The sequence below is a fragment of the Heptranchias perlo genome, chromosome 3, assembly GCF_035084215.1.
Source record: "Heptranchias perlo isolate sHepPer1 chromosome 3, sHepPer1.hap1, whole genome shotgun sequence".
Classification (NCBI taxonomy): domain Eukaryota; kingdom Metazoa; phylum Chordata; class Chondrichthyes; order Hexanchiformes; family Hexanchidae; genus Heptranchias; species Heptranchias perlo.
This window is the reverse complement of record NC_090327.1, coordinates 115,934,383-115,956,381: the sequence shown is the minus strand read 5'-3', so window position 1 is coordinate 115,956,381 and position 21,999 is coordinate 115,934,383. Positions and strand designations below refer to the sequence as shown.

Below are 21,999 nucleotides of genomic sequence, written 5' to 3'. Positions count from 1 at the left end.
GGCCCGGCATATTCCTCACTCCACCATTACCAACAAGCCAGGGGATCAACCATGGTTCAATGAGGAGTGTAGAAGAGCATGCCAGGAGCAACACCAGGTGTACCTAAAAATGAGGTGCCATTCTGGTGAAGCTACAACTCAGGACTACGTGCATGCTAAACAGCGGAAGCAACATGCTATAGACAGAGCTAAGCAATTCCACAACCAACGGATCAGATCAAAGCTCTGCAGTCCTGCCACATCCAGTCGTGAATGGTGGTGGACAATTAAACAACTAATGGGAGGAGGCGGCTCCGTGAACATGTCCATCCTCAATGATGGCGGAGTCCAGCACGTGAGTGCAAAAGACAAGGCTGAAGTGTTTGCAACCATCTTCAGACAGAAGTGCAGAGTGGATGATCCATCTCGGCCTTCTCCTGATATCCCCACCATCACAGAAGCCAGTCTTCAGCCAATTCGATTCACTCCACATGATATCAAGAAACGGCTAGGTGCACTGGATACAGCAAAGGCAATGGGCCCCGACAACATCCCGGCTGTAGTGCTGAAGACTTGTGCTCCAGAACTAGCTGCGCCTCTAGCCAAACTGTTCCAGTACATCTACAACACTGGCATTTACCCGACAATGTGGAACATTGCCCAGGTGAGTCCTGTCCACAAAAAGACGGACAAATCCAATCTGGCCAATTACCGCCCCATCAGCCTACTCTCAATCATCAGCAAAGTGGTGGAATGTGTGTCGACAGTGCTATCTAGCAGCATTTACTCGCCAATAACCTGCTCACCGATGCTCAGTTTGTGTTCCGCCAGGACCACTCGGCTCCAGACCTCATTACAGCCTTGGTCCAAACATGGACAAAAGAGCTGAATTCCAGAGGTGAGGTGAGAGTGACTGCCCTTGACATCAAGGCAGCATTTGACCAAGTGTGGCACCAAGGAGCCCTAGTAAAATTGAAGTCAATGGGAATCAGGGGGAAAACTCTCCAGTGGCTGGAGTCATACCTAGCACAAAGGAAGATGGTAGTGGTGGTTGGAGGCTAATCATCTCAGCCCCAGGACATTGCTGCAGGAGTTCCTTAGGTCAGTGTCCTAGGCCCCACCATCTTCAGCTGCTTCATCAATGACCTTCCCTCCATTATAAGGTCATAAATGGGGATGTTCGCTGTTGATTGCAGTGTTCAGTTCCATTCGCAACCCCTCAGATAATGAAGCAGTCCGTGCCTGCATGCGGCAAGACCTGGACATCATCCAGGCTTGGGCTGATAAGTGGCAAGTAACATTCGCGCCAGACAAGGTACATCTCCAACAAGAGAGAGTCTAACCACCTCCCCTTGACATTCAACGGCATTACCATCGCCGAATCCCCCAGAATCAAAGTCCTGGGGGTCACCATTGACCAGAAACTTAACTGGACCAGCCACATAAATACTGTGGCTACAAGAGCAGGTCAGAGGCTGGGTATTCTGAGGCGAGTGACTCACCTCCTGACTCCCCAAAGCCTTTCCACTATCTACAAGGCACAAGTCAGGAGTGTGATGGAATACTTTCCACTTGCCTGGATGAGTGCAGCTCCAACAACACTCAAGCTTGACACTATACAGGACAAAGCAGCCCACTTGATTGGCACCCCATCCACCACCCTAAACATTCACTCCCTTCACCACCAGCACAGTGGCTGCAGTGTGTACCATCCACAGGATGCACTGCAGCAACTCGCCAAGGCTTCTTCGACAGCACCTCCCAAACCTGTGACCTCTACCACCTAGAAGGACAAGGGCAGCAGGCACATGGGAACACTACCACCTGCATGTTCCCCTCCAAGTCACACACCATCCCGACTTGGAAATATATCGCCGTTCCTTCATCGTCGCTGGGTCAAAATCCTGGAACTCCCGACCTAACAGCACTGTGGGAGAACCTTCACCACACGGATGCAGCAGTTCAAGAAGGCGGCTCACCACCATCTTCTCAAGGGGCATTTAGGGATGGGCAATAAATGCTGGCCTTGCCAGCGACGCCCACATCCCATGAACGAATAAAAAAAAATAATCAATGAGTCACAATGGCAACATGCAGTAAATTTGAAACTTCTCATGGAGGCACTGACTTCTGCAGTGGTTATGTTCCATAGGTACCAGTCACACTCTAGCATTTTGCCTATGAAGTTATCCTTAATGTGTGAACTTAGTAATTGTCAGCAGACTATTTTTTCCCCAAGGTGGCATCACAGCTGGGCCAGATCCTGTTTATACCAAACATCCACAGTAGTTAATTAGCAATTGGGGGCAGGAAACCAAGCTGATTTTCTTTTCCACCCCCCCCCCCTCCCCAAAACAGCTTGGCAAAGGCTAATCGTAGCACCCTTAATGACACCAAGCTGAGATCAGCTATTTCAGCACAGAGGGAGTAAAATCTGGTCTGATTAAGTATCTCAGTCACTATTAGGGCAGTTCTCACATGCTGCATTATCTATCCAGGCATCGTGGGAGCTAAAGCTTTGGTATCTTAGACAGAACTATCTCTCAGTACTAAAATCATGTTAAATTAGAATCATAGAAAGGAGGAGGACATTCAGCCCATTGAGTCCGCGCCGGCTCTATGCAAGAGCAATCCAGCTAGTCCCACTCCCCCACCCTTTCCCTGTAGCCCTGCAAATTTTTTTCTTTCAGGTACTTATCCAGTTCTCTTTTGAAGGCCATGATTGAATCTCACTCCACCACCCCCTCGGGCAGTGCATTCCAGATCCTAACCATTAGTGACGAGTTGTTGAGAGTTCACCTACTCCTTTGACAAATGTTGTCAATAGTGGAACTGGGAAAGATTTCAGTATTTCACAGTCCAGTGTTAAGGATCTGGTTTCCCAAGATTAGAATATAGTATTCAATGTGTCTGATCCTGTCAAAACCTGGAGCTGTCTTTTGTTATAAAACTCACATTTGTTTTTCTCTAAATTTTTATGTTCATCACGATGAAGTGTGTTAACGCTGGAGAATAGAGTACTGTCCAATTTGGACATCCAGTCTTTGCACCAAACACTCCCAAGTCAGATATTGCAAAGCCTGCTCCACTCTGTCCTAAGAATCTGCCTCAGTTTCCTAAGAAAGCACCCTAGTATGATGATTTTCCATTTCGTATGTCGCATCTTGGAGTTAGATTGTCAATTTGGTTGTTGTCCCATACCCACTAGAAAAAGGGTTGAAATTGCCCCAAATTTCATATGCTTTGATCCCAAGCCCCAGAGATGAAAGGCCAGTGTCAAACCCACAGAAGTTGTCTGTTCTTTCCTTGTGTAATACGTTCTGACTGCTTTTCTATATGTTGCAACACAGAAACATCTTAACAATAAGTTGGTAATATTTCTTTTACTTAAGGTATGGTGGCTGTGTTAAGAATGCTTATTTTTCTGATTTTGTATCCATTCAGACAAAGCTGCTTTTCCCTTTAGTTATTACAGTCTAACCAATAACTTTAGTCATAATGCCCTTGTTGCATCAATTAATTTCCAAAGCACTGTAGTGCTTGACCAATCACTAAACAAATGTGAATGACCAAATTAATTTTGATGTTGCAAAATGATTTTTCCTAAACTGAATAATATATTTCAAAATCAGAATTGTCTCTCTTGAAACCTTAACTGAAAGATCATAATTGCTTTAACATGACTGGGATTCTGAACAACTTGTCCATCTTCTTGTGCTAAGTTGAAGTTTCACTGCACAATTTAATACAAGTGGATCAGTGAGTGCTGGTAAATAAGCTCTAAAAAATGTCTACTAGGCACATGTAACTCCATGCAAAGAGTACAGAATATTGCAGCTCCAGCAACTCTAATAGTGGTAGTATTATGACCACTGCTTTAAAATCATAGGGCACAAGTTCTTCTTAAATTTGATACTTTATTCTTTACACAAATTACAAAATATGGCCGTTATCAACCTAACGTATGTCAAAAACTTTAGCCCAACTAAAAACTTCATTTTCTGCTGGAATATATATTTACATTCAATCAAAAAATAACTGGTTTTAGTTAACAATGAAAAAGCTGGTTTTACATTTTATGTTACAAACATTCAAATTATAAAAACTGGAACCAGTCCCGAACAAAGTGACTGGAAACTCATGCCAGGTTCGAGGAAAATCCATTTGCAATCAGAAGGCTCAAGATGGACTTAACTTCTTTACTTCTTTCTCCATTTCCTACAGGACATGGGTAAAATAAAAACCATCAAGCAATGACATTCACATATGCTCTTTATAAAAAGGTCTCCTTTATCATAACATATTCAAATGTTTACCAAGAACAAATTTTATTCTTTGATAAGTGTGACATAGGTATACAAATCAATTTAAATGAGGATAAAAAGACTAGATTTCTTCTCTCTTCCTGAGGTGATTTCCTCACTATGGTATGGTTCCACAGATGGCAGCTGTCCTCAGATAACTCATCCGAGTAGCTATCCTTCATGTGTCAGCCTCAGTAACTTACCCAACCATGTAGGATATCACAGTTGAGCCTAATCCTGTGATCTACACATTAATACTTCCAGTAGAGGTTACTGTGCAGCGTTTAGGATTGGCAACCCTGGCCAATTTTCCTTCCTAATCAGAGGTGAGCTCCTACCACTGCCCTAATGAAGACCATGTGATGAACCTGGGACTTTCCTGGTCTCCATGACTCGGACTGAAGCTTTACTTCTGAAACAATGGAGGGGAGGGAAGAAGGGAACAAAAGAAAGTTTTGCAGCATATTCCTCAACGAGCTATTAAAACCAATAATTACATCCAAATAAATTCTACAGCACTCATGTACAGGAAGATGTCTCAAAACACTTCACATTGAGAAAGAAAAACACTGGACAGAAAGCTGGGGTAAAAAGAAAGGAAAATGAAAATGTTTGGTGAGGCTTAGGAGGAAGACTAATGCAGACAAGGAGGTGCAATGCAGTACAACAACTTGCATTTATATGGCATCTTTAACACAGAAAAACAGGTGCTTCTCAAAAGCGTTTGTTGGTGAGGGAGCTAGAGGTGGGAAGCAGAGGGGAAAAAAAAGTTTTTCCAGAAATAGAAGGTGGAGGTAGCCAGGGAGATGTGGATAATAATGATAAGGGAGTCATATGATATAATCAGTAAGTTTTTTGTTTCGAAGAGATCTCAAAGGTGACAAGGCCATGTGAGATGGCAAGGGCAAGAGGGTGGCAATGGGTATGGGAGTTGTTGCAAAGGGTGAGGTTGAGGAAGGAACTGGTGCCTCATTTAAAACAGAAACAAACTGTCAGGGTGGACCCCAGAAAATTACTTTCAGTACAAATTATTCCCTCATGTATCAGGCTTTCAATAAAGTATAATGGTTAGCATCTGAATGACCATGTGAAATTTCAGAACTATGTAGTACTGCTGCAAGATCTGTCTTTCCAAATTTTGGTTGTTTCTAGAGAAAACACTTTCAACTAGTGACACTAGGGTGAAGTAATACGAGATAATTCATTACATTCAATCACACAAACAGCGCATTGACACAGTAAAGCTATTAAATGCTAAGTAAGCCTATATATAAACGTGAGTTGGGAATGCCTTGCTTCAAATCTAAAAGGCCTAGTAACTTACCTGTACTAGTATAGACTTGTTAAACTCCTTACGATGATAGTAGATGCATTGACTGAGCACAGCATACAATTTCTCAAGCTGAAGTACAGTGAATCCCTCACTTTGCCGAGTAACTTGTTTCCAGAGATTCTGCATGTGGACCATATTCAAGAACACATTTAGCAGTCTGTGATGAATTCAGTATTTAATAAGCTTTTGCAGCAAACATGACTCGCTTCTACATTTGTTTAATCTATGGAGTTAGAAGCACAATTTCCCCACAGCTAATGAACTGCTCTGATAACATTACTGTTAGCAGACACAGATACGGTGAGGGATGGGAATAAAAAGATACTAAAACTTTTGCACAAATGAAGGAACTACATAGCCAGTATTAAAGGTCACGGTATGTCAGAGTGCCTTAGAAAAACAGCAAAATAGCTGATGTACGATTAACTGACATCTTTGCAAGCATCAGTTGCCAGTTTATTTAAATTGCTATTTTGTTTGCTTACTGGAATGATCGGGTAAAAGTAACAATGAAGTTCTATTGTAGAATTGCTAGTAAAATCAATTTTCAGCCAGTTAGGAACTTCAAAGTTATTTTACTCAAAATTAAAATTTCTGCATTACAAGGAAAAAGCAATTATCAAATTAATGTTACTTTGAGTTGAAGGCATCTCTTCACATAGAGATAAGTAATACCGATAAGATTAATGCAGTTAATAGAACCAAAAACAAACCAATACAGAAATTTTAAGAGACCATTTCAAATAGAATGCTTAAGATAGCAATAGCCCATACACCACAACATACCATCAGCTTTTCATGATCTACAATTACAGGTGGAGTGTGTTCAGAAAGGACCTCCATTGCTTTCTCAACATTAATGTGCTGCTGCTGTTCCACCTGGACTCGTCTGCTGCGGGTCATACGTAACATTGAGTATTTATCTGTGTGGGGAAATACAGTAACACCTTCAAAATGGTGCTCCTCTTTTCTCTGGAATTTCTGCAAACATCTTTATGACCTGCGCTAATGTAACTGCCAAAAGCATTTACCACACCATTTATGATGCCAGTTTATATACTTTCCATTCACAGAGTTGCAAATAAGTTGCCAAAAATGTGTGGGCTAAAGACACCAAACACAGAATCTAGTTCAACCCCCTTTTCCATTGTGCACGCGACAGGCAATGAGCAGAAGCCAGCACTTAAAAAATGGAAGGATAATTAGAGGAACACGACACAAATGTCTAGTCACCTCGCACTGCTCTTCTGCATATCTCCACAACGCAATGACCCCAGAAGATGCCCTAGGCTATCTACAGCACGACCTTCTGGCTGGGGGAGGGGGAGGAAAGAAAAAGGGAAAATACCCTTTTTACCGTCTCTAGTGAGATAACACATCAGTCATGTGTATGCAATATCAATGGAAAATGACAAGCTAAAGAATAGCAACAAATGGCTGCATGGTACCTAACACAAAAGAAAATCTGTAATTTAAAGAAAAAAAAACTGTGCAACAGATATCCACATCCCAAAAGACATTGCCATTTCATTTGCATCAGATATTGCTAGACAGTTTTCCACAGGAGAAGGGAAGAGCAGCAAGTAAACCAGAAAACTGGACCCAAGCCCACTTGCATGCAATCACAAGTCGACAAGAAACTCCTAGGCCTGGAAATTCGTATGCGCTGGCCTGCTGGTACAGGGAACGATCCCTGAGCCGGAACGGGTAGGCCCAAAGCCCATCTGATATTGGGCGTCAGGTCTCATTGCAGCTCACCTGTCTGACAGACATCCACAGGCAGCTCTGGAGTTTTGGGCCAAGGAAGTAGGTTTTAAAGGTGGGGGAGCGATCTGGATGAGGGTTGGGGGGATTAATCAGTGACCCGTGATTTGAATGGGGAGTTGGGAGGAGCACTCCTGCTCCTCCCGGCTCCACATTCAAGTAAGCAAATTTTAATAAACGTATCTTTTTGGTAGCAGCCTGCAGTGGTCCCTTTAAGGGCTACGTGTAGACCCAGTGCCGGCTGCGTTCAGGGCAACCCAATTTTGCACAGGGGGCCTCAATGGCATTGGGCCCTTTATTTGCATGTGCCTATTGTCTGGTTCAGGCACTGGCCCTGGATGCCTTTTTTTTTTGTTGCCTACACCAATATGGTAGGGGGCGCACTTCCAGCTCATAATGAACGTGTGCTTCCTGCCCGCAATATTGAAAGCTTAGGGCGCTCGTTTAGCGACTGAAAAACAGGCACGGCACCATTGAATTTCTAGACCCTAGTCTCGAGCCTGACATTCAAAAAAAGTAAAAATCAATCAAGCCTTTAGTTACTCATTCTGTAGCACGAACCCAACAAGCCCTGAATGTCAGGCACCTATTCTTACATGGAATTGATGGGAACGGTTTAAAATCTGCCAAAAGCTGATGTTCTTCAAAATGAGGATCAACTTGTAATGAAACCCAAATACATTAAGATAGCAAAGAAAATGACCTCGTATTTATTTAGCGCTTTCATGTCCTCAGGATGTCTCAAAGCACTTCACAGCCAATAAATTACGTCTGAGGTGTTGTTAACTGAGTCACTGTCGTTAACTAGGCAAACATGGCAGCCAATTTCCACACAGCAAGGCCCCACAAGCAGCAATGAGCTAAGTGACCAATTAATCTGTTCTGGTAGTATTGGTTGAGGGATAAATGTTGGACGGAAGACCAGAAGAACTCCCCTGCTCTTTGAACAATGGCATTAAATCTTTAACATCCGCCCGTACCATATTCTCTACTTCAGCCCCCTCACTATGTAGGACTGACCAAGTGACTTTACTTGTCCAATGCATGTATTTTTGAAACATACCTCATTTTGTTGCTATTCCATTCTCGTGTTACACTAGTTATACTACTTTAATTATTCATGTGAATGAGGTTGCTTGCTTAGAAGGGAAAAAAAGCTTAAATATAAAGTTAAACTCACTAACACACTTGATTTTCTGTGCCTTTTAATCTCCCACAATCTTCACAAGACATTGGGCTAGTTTCTACTATTACCATTAACGTGTTTGCAAAAGCAGTCAAAGGTGCAACATGGATATTCAGACCTCCCAAGAACATAATTACCCCCCAAACCCAAGAAAAAACTTGGCAAAAACAATTACAGAACTATATTACTTCTATACCTCTATATTTTATATATATATTATATACATATATAAAACCTGCAGAATTATGCGGTTTATCTCCCTTCCTTTCCTTGCACTCATTTGGCTCAAGTTGCTGGTTTTTAAAGAGAATCTACATTACCCAGTTCACTTTCTTCATGTTTTGCTTCATTGGTAGAAAGCACTTTCTTCTTGCATATGTTTTCACCAGTAGACATGAGTGCATTATCAGATTGTGCTTCAATAATCTCCTTAGTCAATTTCTTTTTGATGTTGCTACATCCATTATAGAGAAGTTGCTCTTGCTGAGTTTCCATGGATGAATCTCCATTGTAGTCTGTCTGATCTACACTTGAATCATTGCGATTTTCTATTCCATCAGTCACATCTTCGCTGTCACCATCCTCCTCATATTTGATGTTTGGTGAAGGCCTCTTAAGCTTACGTTTACATATACCACGGCCCCATCGTCCAGATCTACGTTGCTTCTTCTTTGAATGAGCTACATAAACAAAGTATACTGTGACTACATGTCAGAATAGCTATCAATATAATCTGGCTGGTAATCAATAGGTTTTTTTTAAACCAGATATTTTATCATATACAATCATCCTTTATATTATGGATAATATATAAATATGACAGTCACACCGACACATTGACCAAACAAGTAGAACTGGTTAAAATATTATAAAAATTAAATTTATAGAATTTTGGTTAACATTTTTGGTATGAAAATGAGAGCATTTCTAGTCGGTTTTAATAGGTGAGATCTGCAGATATTTCCCCTCCATAGTCCAAGAATGCTCAGGACAATTGTAGCAACCCAGTCAAGATTGGCAAACTCAGCAGAGACCAGGAAACAAACTTAGCAAACCAAGGGTTAGTGCCATATTAGGCAGTGCATTACCAACTGAACCAAGATTGTGCAGCATGGAGTGGTTTTCTTTGGTAGTGTTTTCACTGAATGTTGTACTAGAAATTGCAGATCAGAAAAATTTATGCTCTGTAGTGTCCGGGAATCTGTAATGTTATTTGTAGTAATTTCACCATCATATAACATTTGTATTACGTGCATCCAGACTGTCTTGCTTTCCAGAGTTTGCTATCACTGCTTCCATTCTATTTATTCTCAGATTGCATTTCATACCATTGCTGATCTAGGTTTCCAATACTGCAGTTGTGAACAGGAATGTATTTTTGTTCTCTTGCATGCTTTTATTATTGCCACAAAAAATGCCATCATTATCTGCACCAGTTTTTAGGGTGAAGATAAGACTGAGTTTAGTTATGATACACGCTAATCCAAGGCTCACCCACCATTGTGACTGCGATTGCATAGCCTGCATTGCCTAAGTTCTGGCAATGTGAGAATTTTGACTTCGTACTTTGTTGCATTTCCAATAGTACCTGGGTCTATGGAGCAGAATTAAGCTTTTACTGAAAAATAGAATTTGCGACAGAGCCGGTTGCTCCATGTTAAGATAGATTGGTTTCATTTCTTGTTAGAATTTTAAGTATTAAATGCAGATTTGTCAAATAAGTCACATACATTAATTTGAATGTTTGTGTAACCCTTTTTGTGTTTTAATAATGGTATATTTTAACTGCAAGTTTTATTTATTATCTAAAAGGAATCTTAAGCTTTACTAATCACTTACAATTCAGTTTTTTGGTTTAGGTGTTTTTTCAGAATTTTGTTTTCTAGCTATCTCGGGCACGTGCATAAGCATCATGCTTTGTATAGGACAATGGTGTCCATTCCTTTCTCCACAAGGTACTGACTCATGGGGATACAAGTTCACGCTGGACACTCTCCAGTATCGCACTCAAAATGCTGTTCTTCACACGTGATCTTCGACAGCGAGTGCTGGCAGGCTACTCAATCATGGGATAGTGATGGGTGGGCCTGTGGAGCAACAAGTGTCATAACTAACCTCAGTCATTTCTTCACACAATCTCCAGACACACATGCCTTCGAGCAATGATCACCAGCTAATCACCAATAGCAGGAATCCTGGCTGATTTTCTCCTCTTGACCTATAAGCATGGAGGCCAATTGTATTAACTCTACTGCTGGGTGCGAGATCAGGGGTGGGAAGACGTGTTTCGCCATGATGGTCCAGCCATCATGGTGTGGGGCAGGCTTGATGGACCAGCTGGCCTTTTCCTGCCCGTCCATTTCATATATTCGTACTGCCACCTAGCTGAGATGAGCTAACTGGGCACAGGCCAGGAATTAAAGCCAAAACAACCTAGTCTGTATGGTTCAACTACATGCTGTCTTACCAACTAAGTCATTGTGGGATAGTACAAGTTTTTAACATTTTGCAGCCATATGTATTAACGTGCGATACTGATATGTGGGATGAGAACAGCACTCCATTGTTGAATCTGACAAATCGTATACTGCAATCAAAATTACTCGCATTAAGCTTGTGCTTCCTAACAACTTAAATACTTTTTAAAAACATGCTGCAGTTAAAATATCATGTGACAGTGCAGCATATTTCCAAAATCATCATCAGGAGGGGAGAGTCAGCTCTGGTTGCTCTCACACAAACCCTCGAATGGACCACACTACTGAATGGACAAGGTAGTAAGCTCAAAAATGGAGAAAAGAAAAAACACTTGAAGAATGCAGGTTGATTTTAGAGGTTTGCAAAAACTCTGACAACACTTGCCTGTAGAGGTTGAAGGCGTGCTTGCAGCTATTGGCGTTGAGGGCACTTCCACTCTTTGATAGGACAGCTCCAGATCTGTGGTAGAACTCTTTGGTAGCACGTGATAAAATGTGGGTGCAAATTTGGAAGAATAACAACCTACAATAGTAACAGTACAAGTGTAAAGATTTGGATACAATATGAAATTCAATATGCAAAAAAATGTTCCTTAAATGCAGGATTTGGCACGATAGATGCCTGCATACCATAGGCATTCAATTAGTGTTGGCAAGCATTTGGGATTGCTTCTGGAATTTGACTGACTGGCTCTTTCTTATGTCCATATGTATCAAATGTTACAGCTTCTGCTAATAGCAATTCAAGGAACATTACTGCGGGGCAGACCACGTCAGCCTTCCATTTTTATACTGGTTGAAGAAAATTACTGTACCTCTGCTCTTTCGAGATTCTTGAGTTTCTTCACAGAGTTTTTCAAATTCTTCATCAAGTTCTGATTTCATAATAGCATTGGCAGTGTCTGTCAAAGCACAGGCTCTGTGTCTGATCAGACGATCTAAGAGAACAGTATTACATTAGTTGTTCTACAGAGACAAAAACAAGCCGCCTTTTATTTCCATTTCTTTTTAAGAGGGGAGCAGGACAAATCTTCAAATAAAAGATTTTAAATCACCCAAGTCTAATAAAGGTCTCATTTTTAAGATAGACTTCAGACTACTAATTTAAACAGAAATTTATCTGCAAAGCAACAGTTTAAGAGCTCCAGTCTAGACATTCCACAGAAACTGCATTGCTACTTGAAAGTAAGCAACAAAGTTCACACTCCAGTATCATCCTCTGCATTTCCACCCTTCTTCATGCCCAAATGTCCCTCTTCATCTCTCACAGAACAGAAGACAAGGAGTAGAAATAAAGATCAAGTCAAGGCATATTATTCTTTGCATTTTGGAACAGCATCACGTTAAACAATTACTTAAGGTTTTATCCCCACAAATTGAAATAAATGACGTGGACTAGACGGAATATGCCACTCCATGCTCCTAACCTCCCATCTCCACTTCCATCTTTTTAAAAAATTCATTCTTGAGATGTGGGCATTGCTGGCAGCCCATACCTCAATTCATCTGTTGCTGAAGCCTTCATCCATGCCTTTGTCACACTCTCTTGGCCAGTCTCCCATTCTGCATAAACTTCAGGTCTCCAAAACTCTGCCGCTGTATCCTATTCTGCACAAAGACTCACTCGCCTATCATCTCTGTCCTCACTGACCTATATTGATTCCCCAATTCCTTTTATTGTTCTCATTCTTGCATTTAAATCCCTTCAAGGCCGTGCCCCTCCCTGTCTCTTACATCTTTCAGCCCTACAATCTCTCTGAACTCTCCATCTCCAACTCTGGCCTCTTATACCCTCACCACTGGCACCTGTACCTTCAGCAACCTAGGTCCTATCCTCTGGAAGTCCCTCCCTAAACCATCTCTCCACCTCCCTCTCAAGACCATTTCTTTGACCAAGCTTTTCGTTACTCCTCCCACTATCTCCTTCTTTGGCTCCATGTCCATTTTTTGATTATACCTCTGTGAAACACTTTGGAACCTTTTCTACATTAACGGCACTATATAAATGTAGTTGTTGCTGTCATTAAGATGCCAATCCCTTCTAAACTAGAAGTACGCAGCCAATTCTGATCAGTTAATAAATCAGGGTCACTGGTTCACAGTAAATGAATGTCAAATTCTGGAATTTTCATTGGTGTTTTAGGGATTACATTCCAGTTTCTACCATGATAATGGAACACCAGTGACCTTGCCTACAACATACAAAGGGGCTGCTATTCCCTATAATTAGGGACACTGGGTTGCAGGAACTGAGCAAGTCAAATTCCATTTTTATTATATGGGATTCCAATTTTTTTTTAGCCAGTATTGTGGGGTCTTGCATTCCACTATTCTGTTGCTATAAAAGTCACCTCGGCCAAGGAGAATGATCAAGGTGGATTTCATAGAATCATACAGCACAGGTGGTCATTTGGGCCATTGTGCCTGTGCCGGCCCTTTGAAAGAGCTATCCAATTAGTCCCACACCCTTGCTCTTTCCCCATAGCCCTGCAAAGCTTTCCTTTTCAAGTAAACATCCAATTCACTTGTGAAAGTTACCATTAAATCTTCTTCCACCACCCTTTCAGGCAGTGCATTACAGAATTAATAGAAATTCTCATCTCCCCTCTGGTTCCTTTACCAATTATCTTAAATTTGTGTCTTCTGATTACCGACCTTCCTGCCAGGGGAAAGTGTTTCTCCTTATTTACTCTATCAAAACCCTTCATATTTATTAGGTAGCAGTGTAGAAAGTAAATTTAAAAGACAAGCTGATGCTCTCCAATGGCTCAATAGATAAATGGGACACTGTGGTATTCAACTGTAAGCAAGTTTCTACGTTCAGTCCACAGTCTGTGCTAAACTCTTTGATCAGCTGAGGTAAGGGTGTGTGTTATAACTAGCCACAGTGCCCTGGGGCCATTAAAGCATCAGCCAGTGCTCCTGCACTTGAACACTATCCAGTAATTCTTGCTGAAAGTATGTGTGTGTAGACGTCAAATGAAGATAGGATCAGGCTCATCTAACACATCCTACCCAACCAAGATTGAATAGAGTGATAGTAATTATCCAGGCACATGCAAGAATGGTCATCTGCGCAAAGTACCAGGGACTGTGATACTGTATTCCATCAAAGTTTCAGGAGTGTAGAGAAGTGCAGAACAAAAGTAAAAGTGGGAATGAATTGCTTTAATAAATTCAAGTTTCCCATATACAGCACAAAATCTGCTATATCATTCACTATTGCCATATTAATTTAACAGTCAAGATGATATTTGTAGCGTTTTAAGAAATGTTTTCCTCCCCTTCTGTTGACCATTAGAATTTTCCCTCCTTTTCACTTTAAAAAAAAAGTTTTTGTTCTGCTCTTGGATTGGAACAAAACCATGAATCTTAAACAAGGGAAGGGAAATGACCAAAACTTAACCAAAAATACATGGATTCAACTTGTAATTATGACTGGCAAATGCCTATTTTTGTTTGCTTCAGATGCCCAGGGAAGACTAGCAAATTCACTTACATTCATCGGGATTCAATGAAATCAAGTGCAAAAATACTTTGGCAAAAGATAACTTTCTTCTAATGCAATTGGTCTACTCACTAATACAGTTCTAAACTGTACTGTACACATTATAGAAATAACTTGGATATATTGGAACCTATAATTCATACTTAGGGTTCAGCCAACGTTCAGTTCCACACTTGTTTGATATAGCAACTGCACCCACTAAATTCGATTACAACTTGGAACTTCTTCCCTAGTATTCATTGTTCAAAAGAATAGATTCACTCATTTGTTCCTCACCTCCAGGATCTCTATCAGGATTGTACTCCAGTGCATTATTGCAGATTAACTCTATGTCTTGAAGATATTCCTTTACGGTCATGTATTTGTGCATGTCAATGTTTGACATCACAGTGGAAAGGTCCATTGGTTGTTTGATAACAGTGCAGTAATCTGGAACCTAACAGAAAAAAGTTACTTTTGCTAGACCTACAACACATTTAAAGAAATAGCGGCATATTGGCATGCAAAAAACTCAATTTATTCTAAATTCAACTGAATACATCAAAGCGCTGAATGAACGACTGAACAGAATAGTACCCACTCCCAACACACAATATGAAATAAGTCAGATTCATCATCATTGCAATGTATTCTCACTTCCTTTATGGGGCACTAGGGTTGCATGCCTTATTTGAAGTATGATCTTTAGGTACCTTCACTCAGTCATTTAACATTTTTTAATTACTAATGAGTTAATTTTTCAAACTGGCAAGTATGATCTCCATCCACCTCGTCCAAAGTGCAATGAACTCACTATCACGATCAGGAAAACTAAGACAAGATGGAGGTGGGCAGAAATACACAGCTGTAGATTTCTTGGCTTGTTGCATTCAAAATGGCAGCCCTTGCAGTAAACCAAGACGTCTTACTGGACTTTTCGGTTTTGAAGATTGTTGGTGGTAAAATTGCACCATTAACAATTCTGTTACTAAACTGTCAAATTTGTAACAAAAAATTGGTCATTTTACATAACATATTTTTAAATGCTATATCCTGTCACTTAGCTATTCAAAACTCCCATGCAACCCATTTGCCCGTTATGCCTCTAGGTGGCACAGTCATAGGAATTTCCCAAGTTATTTTACACTTGGATAATGTTCAGGTGTTATGTGATGCCATCAGTAGTCTTCATGTTAAATTTTTGAGATAGAAGGGGCTGAGCTAAAGATGCCTCCTTCAATACTTTGACTCACTCTTGTTGACTAGCTCACTGATCCCCTCAGCAATTTCAGCTGCCTCTTCCTGGCCACACACACTCTGCACTTCTTCGCCACTCGTTGGCTGGTCCCAGCTTCAGTGCAAAATGGGATTTCAAAATCTCCTAATTACTCCCTAGAAGAATCTTGCTCAGCTGAACAGTTTAAATGGGTAACTTAAGAATTTTGCAGCGTGTAACTATTCCATTCTTGTGAAATATTGCAATAAATTTTCTCCTAGCTACAGCTCATGTTTCTTCATTCACTATCTGCCTACAGCTCTCCATTATAATTGTTCCAGCTACATTTGCCTGTTTGCTCAGAAAGTGTAACTTTTAAAAATAAAACACTAACAGGATAAAATCGGAACTGGCCACTGATGTGAATTCCACCACCCCCCCTCCCACAAAGTCTTTGTTTAGAATATTTATAACATTACTACTTTATTTGCATTGCTCAAGACAAAGAAAGCTATGGTTAATTCTAGCAATCAAATCTTCCCAAGAGAGGCTAACATTTATTCTCCCTCCACCTCTCCGATCTACGTACCCCTTTCCCCACTTCTACTCTCCCTCCACCTTTCTCTTCACTCTCTCCAGCTTCACTCTGCCCACATACCAGTCTCAATCCAGGGCCACTTCCTTCAAACACCAGGCCCGCTCTGGCAGCTTTCTATTCTCTTCCTACTTCATCCCTCAACCTCTAATTCTCTTCTGGCCTTTTACTATATTCTAACTTCCCCTTCCCTTCCTCAAAGTCTTTAACCTCACTCTACCATCTTATCCTGCCAAGTTTCTAAGTCTGCTCTACCGTCCCAGTTTACCCACAAAATCTAACTTTTTTTTAAACCATCCCCTCTTCTGGCCTCCAACATTGAAACTGACCGTGCCCCTGGTCCAATTATGCCCCTTGCTCTCTAACTTCACTCAAAAGGGGGATGTCCTGAGGATGTGAAAAGCACTACATGAATGCAAGTTCTTTTTTCTAAAAATCTAAATACTTCACCTCATCTTGACTCCCACGTGCAATGCCACAGGAGACGGACAAGTATTTTCTTGACTATAATAACATGTGGTACAATTAATATTTGACCAATCATTCATGGGACAACATGCTCAATTGAAGTTCAACAATTTATACCTCCTCTATATCTACCGGCTTGGTGAATGCTCTAAAACGTTTGTCATTTGCCAGTCTGTGAGTCACATCCCGCAGGAAAAGCCTCAGCTCCCGTAATGTGCCTTCCTCCTCCTCTTCCAGCTGCTTTACCTCCTCCTCTGAGAGACATCGTGGTTCTGGCGGTGGCGCTACTGGAAGGACCTCCAAAGCCTGGAGAACTAGAATGATTTCAAACTTACTTAATATTCACACAGTAGCTAGAGAATAATATAGCAACTGTGAAGCATTTTGAAATAATGCTTAACAGTGCAAACTTATCGCTTTCAATTTTCAAGCTTATAAAATTTTGAAAAGATTAAAACCATTAAATTCAAGTAAAACCTTCATCTATTGTGTATATTTTTTGGTACATGGGAATTTTCTCTTAAAGGTGTTATCTCAAGCTGTGACACAGTTGTTCTGAATATGATGATGAGTGATATCTTCTGTATCCTCTTTTTGTACTCTGAAAAAAGCCCGAACATAACATACACCAAAGTCTCACTTTAAACCAAAAATTGCTAAGAACATCAATCGACAACTTGCGTTTATGGCCTTTAACATAGCAAAATGTCCCAATGCACTTCACAGAAGCATCAGACAAATACTGACACCGAGCCAAAGGAGGAGATATCAGGATAGATGGTCAAAGAGGTAATTTTAAGGAGGGTCTTAAAAGGAGGAGAGAGAATTGGAGAGCTTTAGGAAGGGAATTCCAGAGTTTAGGGCCTAGGCAGCCGAAGGCATAGCCGACAATGATGGGGCGAAGGCATTGGGGGATGTACAAGAGGCCAGAGTTGGTGGAACGCAGAGTTCTCAGAAGTTTGTAAAGCTGGAGGAGGTTACAGAGATAGGATGGGGCGTGGCCTTGGAGTGATCTGTACATGAGAATGAGAATTCTGAAATTGAAAGTGAGCAGAGGTGATGGGTGAGTGGGAATTGATGCGAGTTAGGATACAGGCAACGGAAGTTTGGATGAGCTCAGGTTTATGGAGGGTTGAAGGTGGGATACCGGCCTGGAGAACATTGGAATAGTCAAGTCTGGAGGTAACCAAAGCATGGAACAGGGTTTCAGTATCAGCTCAGCTGAGGCAGGGGCAGAGACAGGCAATGGTAAGAATATGGGGTCGGACGCTCAGCTCAGGGTCAAATAGATCGGTTAGATTGGCAACAGTCTGGTTCAGCCTGAGACAGTGGCCAGGGAGGGGGATAGAATCGGTGGCAAGGGAGCGGAATTTGTGATGGGGGCCAAAAACAAGAGCTTTGGTCTTCCCAATGTTTAATTGGAGGAAATTGTGGCTCACTCAGGACTGGATATCAGACAAGCAGTCTGACAACACAGATGTATTGGAGTGGTTGAGAGGTGGTGGTGAGGTCGAGCTTGGTGTTGTCAGCATACACTTGGAACCTGACACCATGTCATTGGATGATGTTGCCAAGGGACAACATGTAGATGAGGAATAAGAGGAGGCCAATGATAGATCCTTGAGGCACTCCAGAGGTGACGGTGCGGGAGTGGGAAGAGAAGCCACTGCAGGAGATTCTCTGGCTACTACAGGGTAGATAAAACTGGAATTAGGCGAGGGCAGTCCCACTCAGCTGGACAACAGAGAGGCACTGGAGCAGGATGGCGTGGCCAACCGTGTCAAAGGCAGCAGAGAATTCGAGAAGGATAAGGACAGATAGTGCACCACACTCAGTCACAGAGGATATCAGTTGTGACTTTGATAAAGGCTGTTTCAGTCCTATGGCCGGGGCGGAAACCTGATTGGAGGGATTCAAACAGGGTGTTGCGGGAAAGATGGGCATGGATTTAGGAGGTGAAACCACGTTCAAGGACTTTGGAGAGGAAAGGGAGGTTTCCGACAGGGCGGTAGTTTATAAGGACAGAAGGGGTGATGATGGCAGATTTGAAAGGGAGGAGGACCGCACTTAAGGAGATGGAACTCTTTACAATATCAGCTGACATGGGGGCCAGGAAAGTAAGTTGGGTGGTCAGCAGTTTAGTGAGAATAGGGTCAAGAGAGCAGGAATTGGGTTTCATGGACAAAATTAGCTCAGAGATAAGAGAGAATCAAGCCACATTGGCTTGGTGGGCAAGGGGAAGGGAGGGATGCGGAAGAGGCAGCTGAACGGATGGGCTCAGTCTTGGTACAAAGTAGTCCATTACCTCCTCACACTTGTTGGAGGTGAGGATAGAAAAGGGGATTGAGGAGACGGTTGGTAGTGGAGAAACGAATCGAGGTTGATCTTGGAGTAGTAAGCAGCTTTGTCAGAGGAGAGCAAGGCCCGATAGGGCTTGATGTGGTCCAGCCAGATCTATCTAAGAATGGCTAAACCAGTTGTGCGCCATATACAGTCAAGTCTGCGTCCCTTGGACAAGTGTGGATTGATTAGGGAAAGCCAGCACGGATTTGTTAAAGGCAAATCGTGTTTAACTAACTTGATAGAGTTTCTTGATGAGGTAACAGAGGGTAGATGAGGGCAATACAGTTGATGTTGTGTATATGGACTTTCAAAAGGCATTTGATGAAGTGCTGCATAATAGGCTTGTATTCAAGATTGAAGCCCATGGAATAAAGGGGGCAGTAGCAGCATGGATACAAAATTGGCTAAGTAACACGAAGCAGAGAATGGTGGCAAACGGTTGTTTATCGGACTGGAGAGATGTACAGTGGTGTTCCCCAGGAGTCGGTACTAGGACCACTGCTTTTCTTCATATATATTAATGACTTGGACTTGGGTGTACAAGGCACAATTTCCAAATTTGCAGATGACATAAAACTTGGAAGTGTAGTGAACAGTGAGGAAGATAGTGATAGAGTTCAAGAGGACATAGACAGACTGGTAGAATGGGCGGATACGTGGCGATGAAATTTAACCCAGAAAAATGTGAAGTGATACATTTCGATAGGAAGAAAGAGGAGAGGCAATATAAACTAGAGGGCACAATTCTAAGAGAGATACAGGAACAGAGATATCTGGGGGTATATGTGCACAAATCGTTGGAAGCGGCAGGACAGGTTGAGAAAGCGGTTAAAAAAGCATACGGGATCCTGGGCTTTATAAAAAGAAGCAGAGTACAAAAGCAAGGAAGTCATGAAGAACCTTTATAAAACACTGGTTCGACCACAACTGGAATATTGTGTCTAGTTCTGGGCATCGCACTTTAGGAAAGATGTGAAGGCCTTAGAGAGGGTGCAGAAGAGATTTACTAGAATGATTCCAGGGATGAGTGACATTAGTTACGTGAATCGACTGGAGAAGCTAAGGTTGTTCTCCTTGGAACAGAGAAGGCTGAGGAGATTTTATAGAGGTATTTAAAATCACGAAGGGTCTAGACAGAGTAGATAGGGAGAAACTGTTCCCATTGGTGGTAAGGTCAAGAACCAGAGGACATAGATTTACGGTGATTGGCAAAAGAACCAAAGATGATATGAGGAAAAACTTTTTTGCACGAGTGGCTAGGATCTGGAATGCACTGCCCGAGGGGATGGTGGAAGCAGATTCGATTGTGGCTTTCAAAAGGGAACTGGATAAGTATATGAAAGGAAAAAATTTGCAGGGCTACGGGGATAGGGTGGGAGTGTGGGACTAGCCGGATTTCTCTTGCATAGAGCCGGCACAGACCCGACGGGCCGAATGGCCTCCTTCCGTGCTGTAACCTTTCTATGATTCTATGAACGAAGATGGGGGTTGAACCAGGGGGAACGACCAGGATGGGAGAAAGTAAGGGTTTTGCTGGGAACAACAGCATCAAAGGAGGAGGTGAGGATGTGATTGAGCAGATTGATAGCTGCAGAAGTATTGTGGCAAATGGAGGGCGAACGGCTAGACAGTTAGGAGTTTGAAAGTGCCGTTGTAAGTTGAGAGGGAGGGTTTTGTCCCCCAGGGGAAGACACAGAAGGAAGTAGGGTTGGAAGGGGGATGTGACTGCTGAGGGATACAAGGAAGTGATGAGAGATGGCCATGTCTATGATTGAGACGATGGGAATAGAGATGCCACGCGCGATGGCAAGTTCGAAGGGGTGGCCGTGAATATGGGTAGGAAAGTTTATAGAGAAAGAGGATAAGGGATGACAAGGGGGCAGTGAACGCAGAAGAGCAAGGGCAAGGTGAGTGGAGATGGAGTTTAAAACCACCATGGACGAGAAGCCGCTCGGTGCAGAGGCTGAAGGAAGAATGGATTGAGAGTATCTGGATGAGAAACTTTAGGAAAGCAGCTACCAATGACATGACCTAGAAGTCTTTTTACATGCACACTGTGTTACTGTGTTTCCCTCATATACAGGGCAGCCTGCATCAATTTATTGGATCAGTTTTTTTTTTGGGAACTATCATTTGTTTGAAATTAAACACTAGAGGAATGATATCTGCTTCCTCTTTTCTTTTATTAAGTACCAGTTTCATTTGTGTTTTGTTTCCTATTGTAATTATTCCACTTCAGCAGCACAAGTCCTCGACTTACCAGCTTTTCTGTTGGATGATGGGGGCTTAGCAGCCTGCGTTACTATCAGGTTTTCAAAGAAGTTCTTTCTTTCTTCACGGCTAGGAAGCTGAACATTGAAAACTTCTCCATAATGGCAAACAAACATCTCTTTTACCTTAAAAATAAAGTTCAATTAAAAGGCAGATGAGAGATTATAATTAAATGGTTGGGCATGTTTTGAAAGGCTGAAACAGTCTTGAGGTTCAGAGTTTGGTTAAATTACTAGTGATATTTATTAACATAAACGCAAAGATTCTGTCACACCCTTCTCACCACACTCCTTACTTGTCTCTACATAACATATATAATTATTTAATAAATCTAATCAAAATGTCGCTGGGAAATTACTTTCTTTCCTTGCAATATTCAGATTGTGTGACTGGATGAAGTGCAGAACAAGTATCATGATGAAAGTACTCAACCATAACATTCAGTGAGAGAAACATCAAAACGGAAAACCACAACCCACAAACCCTAGACATATACTTTCGAGGAATAGCTGGAACACTATTCGTGACCAGTGAAAGTTACATTACTCTGAAAATAATCAGCAAGCCATCAGAATT

General features: G+C 41.8%; 1 protein-coding gene across 3 annotated transcripts in view; it reads right to left on the bottom strand.

The window, feature by feature from the left end:
- Positions 1–3,876: 3,876 nt before the first annotated feature.
- The window catches only part of LOC137319285 (ATPase family AAA domain-containing protein 2-like), a 61,002-nt gene continuing 42,879 nt past the window's right edge, over positions 3,877–21,999 (bottom strand). For 2 of the 3 annotated variants that reach the window (XM_067981575.1, XM_067981587.1), the window contains 9 exons: positions 21,413–21,548; positions 16,927–17,123; positions 14,828–14,987; positions 11,859–11,981; positions 11,429–11,566; positions 8,887–9,246; positions 6,403–6,539; positions 5,608–5,736; positions 3,877–4,197 (listed from right to left, as the gene is read on the bottom strand). In XM_067981575.1, coding sequence (XP_067837676.1) covers positions 4,159–4,197; positions 5,608–5,736; positions 6,403–6,539; positions 8,887–9,246; positions 11,429–11,566; positions 11,859–11,981; positions 14,828–14,987; positions 16,927–17,123; positions 21,413–21,548 — 1,419 coding nt within the window. In that variant the 3' untranslated portion in view covers positions 3,877–4,158. The remainder of the gene's footprint in view (positions 4,198–5,607; positions 5,737–6,402; positions 6,540–8,886; positions 9,247–11,428; positions 11,567–11,858; positions 11,982–14,827; positions 14,988–16,926; positions 17,124–21,412; positions 21,549–21,999) is intronic. The other variant, XM_067981581.1, reaches the window with a different exon arrangement.